The 11125-nt window shown below is 32.7% G+C and overlaps 1 protein-coding gene across 3 annotated transcripts; it reads right to left on the bottom strand.

The window, feature by feature from the left end:
* Positions 1 to 317: 317 nt before the first annotated feature.
* LOC109860139 (endochitinase) lies at positions 318 to 9546 on the bottom strand. 3 transcript variants are annotated; one of them, XM_020439018.1, is made up of 10 exons: positions 9440 to 9546; positions 4060 to 4140; positions 3347 to 3676; positions 2879 to 3101; positions 2670 to 2793; positions 1587 to 1784; positions 1413 to 1494; positions 1097 to 1308; positions 778 to 978; positions 318 to 682 (listed from the first exon to the last, which is right to left on the bottom strand). In XM_020439018.1, the coding sequence occupies exons 2-10, from the start codon at positions 4130 to 4132 to the stop codon at positions 557 to 559; spliced, it is 1569 nt and encodes a 522-aa protein (XP_020294607.1). In that variant the 5' UTR covers positions 4133 to 4140; positions 9440 to 9546; the 3' UTR covers positions 318 to 556. The 3 variants fall into 3 exon arrangements, with proteins under 3 accessions (XP_020294607.1, XP_020294608.1, XP_020294609.1); XM_020439019.1 differs by lacking the exon at positions 9440 to 9546 and adding an exon at positions 8490 to 8660; XM_020439020.1 differs by lacking the exon at positions 9440 to 9546 and adding an exon at positions 4432 to 4481.
* Between the last annotated feature and the right edge of the window lie 1579 nt (positions 9547 to 11125).

Here is an 11125-nt window from a genome sequence, read left to right as displayed (position 1 = left end):
TTGTTTAGGAATCTGTAAATTATTTTTATACCTTTTTTTTTATATATAAAAAATATATATAGTTTGTTTTATATAGCATTAACAAAAATTAATTATTGTACATAAAAACGGGTTATAAATAAATAAATTTCTTTTCTTTCTTACTACGTCTTTCTTTGTTTTTTTTCTTTCTTTAGTTTAATTATTTATAACACTAATAATTATACACAATTTTTCACACAAAATGTTATCTTTTAATTTAAATTTGATATTACATTACAAACAAATAACTTTGTGTGAACAGGATTTTAAAAAGGCAGGAAGTTTATAAATATACATATGTAGTAATGGTTTTTTATTTTCAGTAACTGTGGATGATTTATTGTATCTTGCAGCGATATCGTTTCATATTGCACATATATTTTCGTACACGAAAACAAATGCCGTAACAATTATATAAATTCTCGCAATAAATTCTTTTTCTCTTTTTCTTTTTCAGGCAATTTATTGAGTTTTAAATTATGACTTATGATGAAGTTTGATTGGACGGTTTGGTATAGAATACATCATCGACAGATCAAACACTTCTGCATTTTTCGCGATCGGCATTAGTCGGCCAGTCGCAAATAAGCTTAGAAGCGTTGAAAATTAAACCAGTTGGGCATTGAGCTTTAATTGGTTTGCCGTGATCACATATATAATACTGTAAGAAAACACATTTTCAAATACATTTAGACATATCCAATCGCCAATTTAATTAATTGATACAAGTATTGAGAGCAACTTATATGAACATACCGTTTTGCAATCTTCACCGGGAATGATATTTTGGCCGTTGCAGGTGACTTCGCTGTTATCTGGAGGGTTCGGAGTCGGACGAGGTTCTTCAGGCACTTCCGGTTTTTCCGGCTTTTCCGGATTTTCGGTGGGTTTGGGTTTCGGTTTCTCTGGTTTTTCACCTGTCGAAGGTGTAGTGCTCGGTGGTCTGTCCCAATCGGGCTGAAATTGTGATTATTATGTATTCAAATATTTTGTTAAATATTCTTGTATATACGCTATGTGTACGCTTTTTTGTCACTTAAATATATACAGTTGAAATTTGTTAGTAAAGTCTTACCCTCGGTGTGGTCTTGTAGTCCTTTGAAGTTACCGTGTAACCTTTCAGACCATTGTAGATAGCAGTCATGAGAGGATTCACAGGACCGCAGATACCTCTGAAATCATCCATGTCAACGGCCCAAACCATCGCGCCGAGATACTTTTTCTCTTTGAGAAAATTCATTTTGTGGACAATACTGTCAGCGTCTTCGTAACCAACCCATTGGGTTTCTGCAAAAATCCACATTATTCTGAGAAACTTCGTGTATATACATATATATATCGCAATCTCTCTCTCTCTCTCTCTCTCTCTTTGTGTTAGTACTGAAACTTACCTTTATACATGTAGGGCACTTTGCCTATGTCGTCGTAATCCTTGGTCCATCCGTTGTCCGGCTTCTGGAGCTCCATACAAATCTGAGAGAGATAACATTTTGACGTATAAATGTGTATTCACTAATACTACCTAGATTCCATTTTTGCCGTAGTCCTACAGATCGATTACTTACTTCGTAGTAAGCCAAGAATCCTTTAGCTCCTGTGTACTTGCCGGGCGCTCCACCGCCTGCTTCCTTGTTGATATAAGTTCCAGGTTTATAGTTGTTGTTGCCTTGACTGAGAGTAAAGGTACGTCCGTACAACGGGATTCCTACAACAAGTTTATTCGCGGGACATCCTTTGTCTTCCCAGAGTTGAAGACCATCGTGCTAAAAAGCAACATCGATTGAATATTCAAAAATAGTAATAGTTAAAAGTAATAAGTAGTTTTTTCACTTTTTATAGATTCATTTTGTGTGTGTGTGTGTGTGTGTGTGTGTGTCCATCAGATTTTTCCGGGCCGATCTCTTTCAAGTCGAATTTATTGATTGAAAAAGCGAACTGAATCGGGCCTCTAATCAGCTTGAATTGATTATGGATATACATAGAAGTGGAATGTAAAAAATATCGCAATCCTGAGAAGAATTAAACTTATATAAGTTAAAGAATAAAGAAAGTTTAATTAATATATATATAAACCGGCCCAGTGGTCTTGCAGTCTAAGTACGAGAGCTGCGAATGAGTGATTCCGAGTTCGAATCCACATCGTCGGATTTTTCTGGGCCGGTCTCTTTCAAGTTGAGGTTATCGATTGAAAAAGAGAACTGAATCGGACTTCCAGTCAGATTTAATTGATTATAGATATAGAAGTGGAATGTAAATAATATTGCAATCCTGAGAGGAATCAATTAAACTTTCTTTATTCTTTAACTTATATAAGTTTAATTCTTCTTAGGATTGCGATATTTTTTACATTCCACTTCTATATTCATAATCAATTCAAGCTGATTGGAGGCCCGATGATCAGTTCGCTTTTTCAATCAATAAGTTCGACTTGAAAGAGATCGGTCCGGAAAAATCTGATGAACACACACACACACACACACAAAATGAATATATATATATTCATTTTGTGCGTGTATATATATATACAGGGTGTCCCGCAACTACCGTATTTCCTTTTAGCAGATTCTCGAGGTCATTCTGAGACAAAAATCTTAATACCAAAATGTTGAGACTATAATATTTAGGGGTAATAACGTGGTATTACATACCACGTTCAGTTTTTCATATGCGTATTGATCGTGAGGCCTTCTGTAGAGTGGACTATGTACATCCGCAAATCCGGCCCAATTTCCACGGAGGTCGTAAGACATGACATGGATGGCGTCAATAAGTCTGTAAATCAATAAAATGTGTGTGATTATTAAAGAAATTATATTAAATATGTTAAAAAAATATTAATGTATAAGAAATAACTTACTCGCATAATTCAGGCACGTGATATCCCTCGTTGAGACGGAACGGAGCCATTGGTACTGCCATAGTAATTTCCCAGCCTTTGCCTGTCTTGTCGAACGCGGTTCTCAGCTCTTCGACAAAGTAAAAGAAATTATTCTTGTCGCTGAAGGTACCACCTCTATCGGTAGCTGCTGGGTATTCCCAATCGAGATCAAAACCGTCAAAACCGTACTTGTTCATAAATTCTGCAAGCAAAATTGTAAATAAAATAAATATTAAATTAATAATAACAAAAAGAAGATTCTTCGAGCTCAGAAGTCTTTAGCCTAATGAATGAAAATAAATTGGGTTGTAAGAGCCGTTTGCAGGATGTTATGCAAAATAAATATTAATAAATATTGAATCAATGTTTTTATTTAATACACGAAAAAGAAAGAGAGAATAGTTTAATTAAATAAAAAGTCAGTTTCCGCACGTAATTCACACTCACCGACGATGCTTCTAATAAGAGAATCACGCCTAGGCTTAACACTGACCATTGCGCTATATTTTCTACCGCCTTCGGCCCAGCCGCCGATAGCGACCTGAGTTTTCAAATGTGGATATTTCTCCTTCAGGGCAACAAATTTGTTGAAGCTGCCGTTCTGAACATCGAGCTCTTCATCGAGAATAAGCACTTCCCAAGTGACGTTGCTGACGCCTATAAAGGAGTAGATAACATGCGTACACATATCGGCTGGAATATCATCGATGCCATAACTGCCCACATCCGGACGGTAAATAGCCCAGTTGCTGAAATAACAGACCAATCTTGGAGATTCTGAAATGTAAATATAGCATACACTTTTAATTTATTAGATCAGTGCTCGCCAAGAGGTAGTAGTAGCCCAAGCTACCCCACCTATATCCGACAAACGCGTTTCAATTCTTCTACTTTTATCGTAGCGTTCGACGCTAATAAAGCGAGAAAGTCATCACACAAGAGTATCATATTTTACAATTTAATAAAACTTAGATTATAGAAAATATAATTCTTTACATCTTTCCCTTTTTGTATTAATGTTTTTGCAATTTTTGATTATTATTAATTTTTTTGATGTAAAAATAATAAAAAACTAAAGTATATAAAAAATTGTAATCATGGAAATATACTTAACGATAGCGCGATTAGACTTTTCTGTTATCTTATAAAGTAGAACTGACCAGTTGCCGCACACATCAAGAGTGCCAGAAATACGGGAAGGGAAAACAGCAGCTTTCTCATTGTAAACGTCATCGTGGTATCTGCAATTAGAGGGACAGTTTTTAGTAAGTAAATTATAATTTTATCTCACTTACTTACGCAACGAGATAAATGGAATAATTGCCGAAATGTCGAATCTAAATAGATGTTCTTTCTTTTCTTACATTAAACTTTTTATATGTAATTTTTTTCGTTTTCGTTCGTAACTTTTAAATTAATATGTATACATATATGTGCTTTGATATTTTATTATATTCTATTACATATGTAAAAATATATATTAATATTTTTTTAAATAAAATAGGAAGAGGCTTGATCTGCTTTAAACACACTCTGCGGTCACGTTATCTAAGCCTCGTGGTGCGGTTTGCTCGGCACTCAACGCGTTTCTGCAACGCGACCGGTTATCCGAGAGCTTCATCGAGCCATCACGGAAATTCCTTGAAGCGTAAAGCGCTCGATTTATCCAAGTGTTGTCATGCCCAGGGGGAATGATCTATAACGACCGGTTCTTCGATGTCACAGTGAACATTGACACTATCGTGAAATCTTAGGAGTAAATAGGATGATGTTCGGCTTATTCATCCATAAATGCGCGACTAAAAAGCATATTTGCCAGATTCATAATTTTTGATGTCAAAATTGATACAATTCTTTTCTCAATAATAAAAAAAAAAAAAAATTCAACAGACGTTACACATAAAAATTCAATTTCTTAAACAGTTTTTAAAACTTTTTTTATCAACTAACAGAAAATTTTGTTGAGGCAAATACTTTTCTAGCGTTTCTATTTACATAGTCGACTTTTTTTTGGTAGCATAAGACAGATTTCGAATATAGGAATTGACAATCTAAATGTGTCTCTAAACGACTGTAAATAAATAACTTTATAAATCAATACAACGGTGTCAAATATGGCTTCTATTATTATGTGAATAAATCTTTTTAAGATTTTTTATCGGCGTTTTTATTATACGCGCGACTACTATATTAGATACATAGTCACTGTTCTTTAACCCCGGTAAATATAAATGTGGTCATTTTGACATCTTAATAACTGTTCTCGCGTGATTATATATATATTCAGCTATCACACAGAACAAATCTTTATTAATTCATCTTGGATAGAATTAAACTAATATAGATAATAATTACTCGTTCATTAGATCTAGAGTTTAATATATGCATATTAAATTAAATATAGACAATTCAAATTAAGACGATATGAAGCTAAGATTGATTTCAGTAAAATCAATAATAAGTTTTATATTCGCGCTTAACAAATTATCTTTTATATTGAGCAACAATTTTCACAATTGTATTTTTAACCGGATAATAACAACATTGCATTATGAGTTATGGTAATCCAGTTGTGTGAGAAAAACAGATAGAGAGAAAATTACACGAATCTCAGTAGATCGCACAAAAACCGCGATATTCATTCAAGCGTACGCTTCAAAATTCCCACAAATCTGGTCGGATATACATTTCAGGAGAGATCTCTTGTAATTGAAATTGTCACCACGTCGTTCGCCGTATTACGCGAATGTATAAAAACAACCAAACAATTCCAAGACAATTTCAATTCGTGCGCGCTCGATATAGAGGAAACAGAATTACGACTACAATACAGTTTTGTGGCATTGTAAAATTTATGTGTTACTCGGCAAACTTTAGATCTAGATTCTCACGAAAAATTGCGCAACGTTTGCGATTGTTATTGCTGTAACAAGAAGAGCAACCGGAAATAATCTCGTGGACACGCAGCATTGACAGAGCCGCTCTTTACTATACAAGAGAGACGAGAGAGTCTCTCTTATCTTTAATAAAGTAATTGTATCAAATATAATGAAAAGAGTATCGAATGATTCTCTTTTTATAATCTCGTGTGATGCCGTCACAAATATCGGTTGTTACAACTTTGTCGCGCGAGTGCGGTAGGCAGAATTAACAACCGAGACCGCAGTTGGCAAAGGAGAAGACGATGTTTTGAAATTGTAAAATCTTCGTTGGGGAAGTTTCTCCCCCCGTTTCTTTTCTCGTTATTTCTCTCCTACCAATAGGATCGTGGATAACGATGTCGAATTTAGCGACGAGTAACCGTTCGTGGACGGCACGGCGGCTTATCTCTCTCGAAAAAAAACCGTCTAAAGACCGTCCTTCGGATTCTATAACCGCGTGTATCAGGATAAAAAAATGGGTAATGTCGTAGAGATGGTTATAAAAATAATCGAGCGTGTATGTGTAGAAAAGCAAAATTTGTCTTGTTTCGTTCATGACTATTGACGAATCTTCGTTAAAATGCAAGATGCGTCAATTCCTGTACGATTCCTGTTCCGTTCGTTACATTTTGAATACAAATGTCGAACAAAAGGTAACGTAAGTGTAAACGAGATTTCATAGAAGCTTTTTGAAAATAATTATTTTGCTTTGCGCGATCATCTCATTTAATTAACTCTGATGAATGACCAGAGTTAGCTTATTTAAAGGAGAGAGAAATTGTGTGAGAAAAAAAACTATCAAGGTCATCTTCTATTCTTCTGTTACCAGAAAAAGAAAGAGAGAGAGAGAGAGAGAAAGAGAGACTGAGACTGACAATGAGACTGAAAAACAGAAACATAATCTTTGGAATTATTAATTTTTTCTCGATTCTGATTGTGACATTTCGAATTTCAAAGAATTGTTTTTCTGTTTATTAATAAAGTAAATATTTCTCAAAAAATTGTTGAAATTTTGTCTACAATTTCATTATAATATTAGATATAGTTCTAGTTTTAAAAATATATTGCAAACGTGCTGATCTATTTATACCCGGTAAAAAATTTTTCATATATACTTATACACAAATTAAATAATTAAAATAATTATATCTAATTATGCAAATTTATATATGCCAAATATGTCCATACAATTTTATACACGGAGAATTTCTTTTTTTAAGAGAATGGCTTCAGAGATATTCCATATCAAATTACACAATAACTCTATTAGTATCATGTTAGATACAAAAAAAGTATATAAAACTATATTTTTACTATATTAAAAAAAATTTTTGATATATAATCATATATACTTATACACAAATTAAACTTATTATATCTAATTATGCAAATTTATATACCGAATATGTCCATACAATTTTATACATGAAAAATTTTTTACCGGGTAAAGTAAACGCAATCATTGTTTTAGTAAACAACAGAGAAAAAAGGTGACAGAACATAAACAGAACAAAGAAGAAGTGCATATATATATTTGTATTCGACTGATAGCATGTTACCAAGGCTACGATCTCAGTTCGCACCAACTTTACACGTCATTAGAAATACGATCGCATGCTGCGCGATCGCGTTGTTTGCTTTGTGGGAGGCAATATAACGGTTTAGCCCGGTTAGACGATGTTAATTAATATCTTATTCATCAATAACGGTGAACTCTTACGAGAATTTCAGAGATTTTTTTGTCAAGGTCTTCCTTTAGAAGTCTCGTGACTTGTGTGAGACACACCTCCGGTTTGACCTTCGTTTCGACCAAAAAGTAAGCAAAGTAACCTGAGCGAGTTTTGTCTTTGCCGCGCAATAATAACAACTAGAATATCTCATCAAATCTATTTTACATAAAAAGTAATTTAAAAAAAAAAAGAAACAATGGCATCTTCTTCGATAAAAACTATTTTTTGAATTGATGACGTATCTCTCAACTTGACGTGATATACATAAATGTCACTTTACCTACATCTGAGTGTTAAATGTTAATTCTAAGCCAAGAAAACAATAAACGCGAGAGATACTCGTAAATAACAAAGAAAAGCTCGCAAGACAAAAGTTTAACGAATCGCTCTCAAGTGTCTTAACGTAGATGCCAACGGATTGACCTTCGCTTCGAACGACGAAAGGAAGAAAGAAAAATGAAATAATTAAAAACCCCAGAGAAGCGAGTGGACATTCGGTAAACATATTATAGTATCGACGGTTTCGAAAATATTCCACAAGATTCGCGCACTGACGACGATATTTGCAATAGTTTATCATTGACAGAGCCGCTATCATTAACGAAATCCGGTCATTTTGATCGGTTTTATCCATCTTAATGGATCAAAATGACAGGTGTCATGGTTACTTGTTTCTTAATGACTGATGTATATGAAAGTCACATAAAAATACATTAATTTCTGTACATTAATATACTTAGAGCATCAAAACTAGTGTTTTATTGAAAAGAAATAGAGTTAAAATATTTTCTCACGAAATAGAATAACGATTGTAGCAATTACATGAAAAAAAAAAAAAAATAATATATGTGTATAAATATACAATTTTTTATCTCTCTTTCAGAAAAAAATAAAAAATGTTTCCACAAATTATGCAAATATATTTATCTGTGTACGTACCTCTGTGATATTTCAAAATTTCAGCAATGGTTTTCGCTCTGTGATACACATTGATTTCTCTACACTGATAAAAACTAGATTGCACTTCGATGTTTCGACTGTACTGCAACGTTTACATTCTTTTTCTCGAATGACAAGTTGCGTCCTCGCATTATTTATTTATACTAAAATTTCTAATATTCCCACTATTTAACAACCACTTTATGCCAGTTCAATTCCACTGATTGCTGTGTGTTCTTCGAACACAGATAATAACCTGATATTACACGACATTGTAGTGATAAGATTTCCACAGGTTGTGATAATCAATATACTGATCATCAAAATTAAGAAACGCACTGTTGATGTTTTACATACCATTGTTATTTTATTTAGTAAAATATGTAAAACTACACATCTACGCAGTTTTACGATCGAATATCTCGTGTGAAACCAAGTTATTATTCATCTTTTACGAAAGATGCGCAATCCATAGAGATGGAATCATCTGTAGTGAAGTTAAGACAACATGGCATTTACATACGCTTAGAGAAAAACCGGTAGACAAGTTAACTATATTTATAATGAAAATAAATCTTAAGTCTTGATTTCTGTTCGTTCTTATCTGTCGTCGCATATATCTAATGTATTTATCGTAAAATCTAACACAAAAATGTTATTGATACAAAATGTTATTGATGTTAGTTGGTTAATACGAAATGAAACAATACGACGAATTTATTGGCACATCCAGAAATAATAATCCAGAAATATAATCGTTCTCGGGAACATATACTATTTCGCAAAATACCTGATTTTCACAGAACTAACGACTTACTTTACACGATTTGTTGATAAAGTTCAAAGATAAAGTTCAAAGATAAAGAACGCGTAGAGATAATTCATAGAAACAAGAACGAGCATTTTGCGGAAAATGCAAGCGTGTGATAGTGAATAAGAGAAAGACTCACCTGCGCGATGGATAGATGTCTCAGAAAAAGCGCGTCCGAAGATGCGAGCTTATGCTCATATATACCCAAGTAGACGCCTCATTAGAATTCAGATGCACGGGCCACCGCACGATTGGCTGGTTCGTCGACCCTCTGTCTCCCGTCAATGTTCAGGAGGACGAGTATCGTGTCGCAGCGCGAACACGATCCGTCATCGCAACGCTTGTTACTTGTATTTTTGCAATTCAGTATAAACAAGGGAACATCCTTGATAGAAAAACATTTACAAACTTATGTGACGAAATCTTGCACAAAATTGTAATTTGCAATTATAATTTTTACAGATATATTTACAGATATATTTTAGATATATTTATTTTACAGATATATTTTAGGAAATAGATGTAAAAAACATTGATCTTTTATAAAATATTTGTAGTTGTTTGCAATATTACTTTCCAAATACTATTTCGGCAAAAGAATAACGATATGGCGAATCATCTTAACAGTATGTTTGCAAAATTAATTTCAAAAAGAAATTGTCCAATAATTGAGAAAAAAATTTCAGCTATATGATGTTTAAAATTTGTAGAAATATAATTGCATATGAGGAAATTAACTTAATTCATGTATATACTTGGAATGGAAATGCATACCGACTTTTTCGCGCTTTTTGACAAATATTATTTACAAAATTTTATTTCAACAAAACTGTTGCGTTATGGCGAATCATCTTAGTGCAATCATTGCAGGATCGTCGTTATTCATTATGCCATTTTTGTGCAATATTTTCACAATTTGTCTATTAGGGATCTTGTTTGTTTGTTTTTTGGGAATTTGTTGTTTTTAAATAACGTATGTCTAATTAGAGAAGACAATGCATTCAATTGTTACGTCTATATACCCTGATAGGAAAACATTTACAAAATTATGTGACGAAATCTTGCATTAAAATTGTAATTTGCAATTATATAAATATATTTTAAGAAATAGATGTAAAACCATTGATCTTTTATAAAATATTTGTAGTTGTTTGCAAAATTACTTTCCAACTACTATTTCGGCAAAAGAAGAATGATATGGCGAGTCATCTTAGCAATATATTTGCAAAATTAATTTCAAGAAGAAATTGTCCAAGAGTTGAGAAAACAATTTCAGCTATGTGATGTTTAAAATTTGTAGAAATATAATTGCATATGAAGAAATCAACCTAATTCGTATATATACTTATGGAAATTGATAACGACTTTTTTGCAATTTTTGACAAATATTATTTACAAAATTTTATTTCAACAAAACTGTTGCGTTATGGCGAATCATCTTAATGCAATCATTGCAGGATCATCGTTATTCATGATGCCATTTTTGTGCAATATTTTCACAAGTTGCCTATTAGGGTACATGTATAATATCAGAAATTTTTCTTCTTATGTTTTTTAGTTACAAACTTCTATTGTCATAATTATTACTTGTATTATGTTAAACTGGCATTTATAGATTTTTTTATAAACTAAAATATATATTAATTTTTTAATATGTATCACATTAGGTTGTCATTGTTTCTCTCAAGAAAGAAATGCGCTACTCTTGAAACATCGTACATAATAAAAAAAGGCGGAAAATATAAGACAATAAAAAATAGATATTTGAAAAAAATCAGATTATCACGATAAAACACTAGCTTATATATATATATCTTATGACAAT

Source organism: Pseudomyrmex gracilis, unplaced genomic scaffold (genome assembly GCF_002006095.1).
Source record: "Pseudomyrmex gracilis isolate BER0280 unplaced genomic scaffold, ASM200609v1 scaffold_335, whole genome shotgun sequence".
Lineage (NCBI taxonomy): Eukaryota > Metazoa > Arthropoda > Insecta > Hymenoptera > Formicidae > Pseudomyrmex > Pseudomyrmex gracilis.
This window is presented reverse-complemented; position numbering and strand designations above follow the sequence as displayed.